The sequence below is a fragment of the Leucopleurus acutus genome (genome assembly GCF_964270905.1).
Source record: "Leucopleurus acutus genome assembly, chromosome: 6".
Taxonomy (NCBI): domain Eukaryota; kingdom Metazoa; phylum Chordata; class Mammalia; order Artiodactyla; family Delphinidae; genus Leucopleurus; species Leucopleurus acutus.
Genome location: NC_139149.1, coordinates 90,799,749 through 90,806,010, shown reverse-complemented (window position 1 = coordinate 90,806,010; position 6,262 = coordinate 90,799,749). Strand labels below are relative to the sequence as shown.

General features: G+C 43.9%; 1 protein-coding gene across 2 annotated transcripts; it reads left to right on the top strand.

Moving 5' to 3' along the window:
- Positions 1–4,252: 4,252 nt before the first annotated feature.
- On the top strand, positions 4,253–5,815 carry LOC309963089 (gamma-crystallin C; the record flags this gene model as incomplete). Of its 2 annotated transcripts, XM_082841232.1 has the most annotated exons (3): positions 4,253–4,261; positions 4,368–4,610; positions 5,540–5,815. In XM_082841232.1, 3 exons carry the CDS (start codon positions 4,253–4,255, stop codon positions 5,813–5,815), a joined length of 528 nt encoding a protein of 175 aa, XP_082697358.1. The 2 variants fall into 2 exon arrangements, with proteins under 2 accessions (XP_082697358.1, XP_082697359.1); XM_082841233.1 differs by lacking the exon at positions 4,253–4,261 and having other exon boundaries at positions 4,488–4,610; positions 5,543–5,815.
- Between the last annotated feature and the right edge of the window lie 447 nt (positions 5,816–6,262).

Below are 6,262 nucleotides of genomic sequence, written 5' to 3'. Positions count from 1 at the left end.
CTTAGTCATTGGACTACCGGGGAAGTCCCGAGACGTATTGTTCTTGTCGATGAAAAATTAATCAGTCAATTTAAGAAAGAATTGGAAAATTTTACTCGAGCCAAATTTGAGGATTATAACCTGGGAAGAGCACCTCAGGAAGCTCTGAGAACTGTTCTGCCTGTTAGAAGTCAAGACACAGTGTATATATAAGTTTTCTGAGACACAGGGATGTACATTAAATGACATATTATTGACAGTTTACATAATCCAGATTTAAGCACCATCATGGTGGGTCACGTGACCCTTTACAAGCTCTAGAAGGAATGTTGGACTTCTCTGGTGGCACAGTGGTTAAGAATCCACCTGCCAATGCAGGGGACACAGGTTCGAGCCTTGGTCCAGGAAGATCCCCCATGGCACAGAGTAAATAAGCCTGTGTGCTACAACTACTGAGCTCTAGAGTCCTAGAGTCTAGAGTACGCTCTAGAGTCCTCCAGCCACAAATACTGAAGCCCACAAGCCACAACTACTGAAGCCCGCACGCCTAGAGCCCATGCTCCACAACAAGAGAGGCCACAGCGATGAGAAGCCCGCACACCGTAATGAAGAGTAGCCCCCGCTCGCCACAACTAGAGAAAGCCTGCGCACAGCAAGGAAGACCCAACACAGCCAAAAATAAATAAATATTTATTTAAAAATGAAAACCAAAAAGAAGGAATGTTATTTTTTAAGGAGTTGCCTTTTTGGTGCTAGGAGAATGTTGCTGTTTATGGTTGAGCAGGCATTCTTGATGATGGGGGAGGTCTGGTTGATGTATAATGCAGATACACAATGCGGGGGGGAGAGGGGAGGCCAAAGGGCAGAAAAGAATTTTTATGTTGATATTTCTCTTGCCTTACCATAAAATATGAATTTTATTTCACATTTTTAACATGAAAATTCATTTGTTCCAAGAGGAACGCCATAGGAGTTAAGCAGAGGTGGGTCAATGATTGCTTCCTGCCTTCACGTCAGTTAATGAACGGCCGAGAAAGACAAGCCGAGAAAGAGAACCAGAGGCTGGTGCTATGATGGTGATCTCTGGGTCCTTACCCAGTCTCCTTGTTTGGGAGAGTTTGGTCTACATGGCCGCCAACCAAATGACCTCTTCTCATTTAACCAAGCACGTATATGATACAAATGCTACGTTAATTATTAATACTAGGAAGCAAGCATGTGGGTAGTAAGGTGGACAGTTGACTGGACCGCAGACACTAGCAAAACTCTGGAATTGGACACTGTTGTTGTAACAGTAACTTGGCATCTCAGGAGACATACAATTAGAATTACGAAGGAGCAGAGGGCTTAGGGGACAGCACAGTTCTGTTTTCTCTTTTGCTTACTCATCTCGCCTATTATAAATGCCCATTAAATAGATCAAATGCAGGGTGCTTATGTCATCCTACACATTGAAAGTTGCAAATGCTGAACTTTGATGCGAGTGTGTAGGCCTGTTGTGCTGAGCCTTTGAAAGAGGTCCCGTGGACTATTACAACGATGAATTTCAGACGAGGGAATAACGTTCATATCCCGCAGACATTTATTGAGTAAACTTTACGGGCCAGTTCATTTTCCCAGTTAGTGAGAATACGAAAGTAAAGATGGATTGGCAGGGCGGAGGGGCGGGGAGATAAATTAGGAGTTTGGGATTAACATATACACATTACTATACATAAAATAGTAAACAACAAGGACCTCATATATAGCACAGGGGACTATACTCAATAACCCATAAGGGAAAAACATCTGAAAAAGAACAGATACAAATATATGTATAACTGAATCGCTACACCTGAAACTAACACTGTAAATCAGCTACACACACACACATACACACACACACACCACACACACACACACACACACACACACACACAAGGAAAAGAATGGAAAAGAAAAGAAGAAGGAATAAATCAGAGTAGTGTTTTTCAAAGTTTGGTCAAGAACAACCTGCTGCTGCCAGTTAAAAATACAGATTCCTAGAGTCCTTTCCAGATCTAATGATGCAGCGTCTCAGAAGAAGGTAGAGCCTGGCAATTAGCATTTTTAATAAGCACAGGTGATTCTTAATGCACCCTGGAGTTTGAAGAACACTAGATGATTTCTAAAGTTCCTTCCAAATCTACATTTTTACCACAAAACAGCTTTGTGGTGGAGACATTTTTCAGGCATCTTTGAGAAGACTGAACATTTTTGAGAGAGACAAATGGGCTGAAGTCATCCTTAATAATGTCTCACTATTACTAATATCAAACGTTTATTCAGGGCTTCCCTTGTGGCGCAGTGGTTGAGAGGCCGCCTGCCGATGCGGGGTACACGGGTTCGTGCCCCGGTCCGGGAAGATCCCACATGCCGCGGAGCGGCTGGGCCCGTGAGCCATGGCCGCTGAGCCTGCGCGTCCGGAGCCTGTGCTCCGCAACGGGAGACGTCAAAACAGTGAGAGGCCCGCGTACCGCAAAAAAAAAAAAAAAAAAAAAAGTTCATTCAATGCTCATTTCTGCCAAGTACGTGCCAAACACATTAAACACATAACCCCATTTATTCAGGTCAATGTCCTTTAGCCAAAAGCCACCAGACACACCTGTTGTGAAACAAAGGGGTTTGTTACTGGTTACAGTGACGGAGAGAACATACACCATGGGGAAGCATGCACTGTCTCCGTAAGAGGGTTAGAAAGAACTATGATAGGACTTGTACTTTGGTTGGGTGACTTGGGGAAGTGCCTAAAAAGGCAGATGTTGGACTTCCCTAGTGGTACAGTGGTTAGGACTCTGCACTTCCACTGCAGGGGCACAGGTTCAATCCCTGGTCGGGGAACTAAGACCCCACATGCTGCGCGGTGCGGCCAAAAAAACATAAAATAAACAATAAAATAAAAAGCAGGAGTTCACTAAATTGGATGTTGTCAGACAGCAAGGGTAATTTTATGATTGGATATCTTAATAGTTCTACTCATGGGGAAGGGAGCAAAGAACAAGGATTAAGCTGCAATTGATATAGAAGCAGCAGTTAATCATTTTGGCTGAGAGAGGGCCTGTGTCTGGGGTTCTGTGGGTGGCATATTCGCTTTGTTTTCGCCTATGCTTAGACAAAATTACGAAATCGCCTATTTTGTCTCATTGCATCATGGTCTCGGGGTAACCTGGCCTCAGTTGGTATTCTGTGAGATTGTTTATGTCTAATAGGGAAATATGGCCTAGCTCTGAGGGCCAGACCAGCTTTCAAATATCAGAGGCTGCAGGCCCCTTCCTTCTTTCTTTCTTTTCTTTCTTTCTTTCTTCCTTCCTTCCTTCCCTTTCTTTCTTCCTTCCTTCCTTCCTTCCTTCTTTCTTTTCTCTTTCTTTGTCTTTCTTTTCTCTCTCTCTCTCTCTTTCTTTCTTTCTCTCTCTCATACAACATACTATATCCCATGAGATAAGTATTATGAAATAACTCCTGCTCTGAGAGGTTGTGTGGCTTGCCAAGTTCATGTGGCTACTAAGTGGACATTCTGAGTCCACGAGGCTTTACTGCCTTCCCCTGGTAAAGGGAAAGCAATCTATAAAGCAATATACTTCTCAGTCTTGAACCCAATGGTCATAAAAACCTTTCTTTTGGTTCTTATCACAAGTCGGCTACGATGGGCTGGTTTCCAGTTATATGAAGCGTACTCACCAAAGAGGAAGTTAAAAGCTATGCCTTAAAGCATTGTCAAAACCAGCAAAAATGAGAATCCAGATATGTGTCCTGTACTGGATTGACAAGTCCTATGAAGAAAGCACTTTTAAGATAGAGTGGTCTCCGTGGTCCAGGAAAATCAGTGCTCGTGGCATTCTGCTTCACCCACAGCCTCTCTGGAATTCTGGGGCACTTCCATAAAGACATGGATTTTTTTCCCCAAAAATACACAGGGCATAAACGAATCATATGTATAGAGACGTGAGTTTCAGGTCAAAAGTTCAGACTGATGTGCTGATAAATTCATAAAACACTAAGAATCCAAATAAAAGCAACTCTAGGGACTCATCCAGAGCCCGAACAGACAGCGTTAGAATATACCAGAGAATGAGGGCAGACTAGACAGGCATTTCCACTGAATGCAGCATGCAAAAGGGATCCATAAAACCCCCTTACTCACCCCCGGGGCCCCTTTTGTGTTGTTCTTGCCAACACAGCAGCCGTCCTGCTATATAGACCCGCTGCGCTGCCGGGGCCCCATCACACTGAACTCACATCATCGTGTCAACCAGCCATGGGGAAGGTAAACGGAACACAAGTGAAATAAAATGGAGCGGGGAAAAATGCCTCTATACAAGATCTATTACGGGGAGCAAATGATTTCATTTTGAATTATACTTCCTTTGCAGATCACCTTCTACGAGGACCGGGGCTTCCAGGGCCGCTGCTACGAGTGCAGCAGCGACTGCCCCAACCTGCAGCCCTACTTCAGCCGCTGCAACTCCATCCGGGTGGACAGCGGCTGCTGGATGCTCTATGAGCGCCCCAACTACCAGGGCCACCAGTACTTCCTGCGGCGCGGCGACTACCCCGACTACCAGCAGTGGATGGGCTTCAACGACTCCATCCGCTCCTGCTGTCTCATCCCCCAAGTGAGTTCAGCTTGATTTCAATCATGCCACCTGAGTGTCCTCACTCTGTTAGTGATGGGTGTTAGGGCGAGGGAAGTTTTCCTTTAAATACACCTTAAGGTTAAGTGGGCTTTGGGTATCTGCCAAAGCCCAGGTAGATCCCAGCACAAAAACAGCAGAGAATATAAGGAAGAATTCACTTAGGGAAAGAATTTTGTTTTTAATCTTTGCTGCCATTAGGTCAGTCAAAGCTTGTCTGTGACAAATGTAATATCACAATGGGATATAAAACAAACTTGCAAGTGGGAAGCTGTTTAGGCATAAGAAGGCAGTATTTCTAACAAATTAACTTTTACCTATAGTAAAGGAATTGATAATGAACAAATTAGATAGTTTCCACTGCAGACTAGTAAAAATGGAAAACTCTGTTGTTAATATAGGCTATTCAAAGCTATCTTCCAATTTTGGAAAAGGTAATTTTTCTTAATTTGGAAAATCAGTTGAATTCTCGTTTCAGACTATTTACACAAATTTTCCACCAAAGGATGTGATTCTTTAAAATCCTGTTTTAGTGGTAAATTTATGTGTATATGTATATAACTTTTGGAGATAACACTCATATTAAAATATAGGCAAAATACTTATCTTTTTCCCCCAAAATGTAGGTTTATCACCTAGGAATCAAGAAATTATGGAATTAAGAATTAGGAATCAAGATATTTGAGCTTGTGATGGATTCTAACCCAGACCTTGAACTTCTTAAAAATTCCATCTCTCACACAAGAAGTAGAAAATGAGCATTTGTTAAATGCTAGTAGAACACAGATCCACATGAAGCGTTCACAGCAATTTCACAGTCTCAGTTTTGACACTGACAACCTCATGCCCCAACCTGCCAAGTTCATCTCTTGTTTGGTTGCTTTTTCTGCTCTTTCTCTTTGTGGACCAAGCAGACAAGCTCCCACAGGCTGCGGCTGTATGAGAGAGAGGATCACAAAGGCCTCATGGTGGAGCTGAGCGAGGACTGCTCCTGTATCCAGGACCGCTTCCACCTGAATGAGGTCCGCTCCCTCCACGTGCTGGAGGGTTGCTGGGTCCTCTATGAGATGCCGAACTACTGCGGCCGGCAGTACCTACTGCGACCCCAAGAGTACAGGCGCTACCACGACTGGGGGGCCATGGATGCTAAGGCCGGCTCTTTGCGCAGGGTGGTGGATTTATACTAAAATAGTTTCACACTACCATTTTCTCATTTGCAACCTAATAAAGTATTTAGTCTGTATTGTTGGCAATCGCTGGCTTCTGTTTTTCTTTCATTGTGTGCCAATTAATTCACCTGTAAATACTCCCTCTCAAAGGTTGAGGAGTGGATAAGAGGAGGTGGGGTCTGTTCTAGAAGAGCATCAAGGTAGAATGAGTTTTGAACAAGGCTCAGAAGTGGGGGTGGAGAAAGGAGAGAGCCTGTCTGAGAAATAAAGGCAGATCAAAGCGAGAGAAATGGGAGAGGGTGACTGGGGAGAAGGGAGGCATTCAGCTGAGGGCCTAAGGAAGAGCATTCCAGGAGTTTCCATCGGACCCAAGAAGTAGCTGTAAGCCACAGAGTCACAGATGAGTGGTGAGGGCAGCTCATTTGGAAAAAGCCTGATTAGACTCTATAAGGAATTATACTTTTG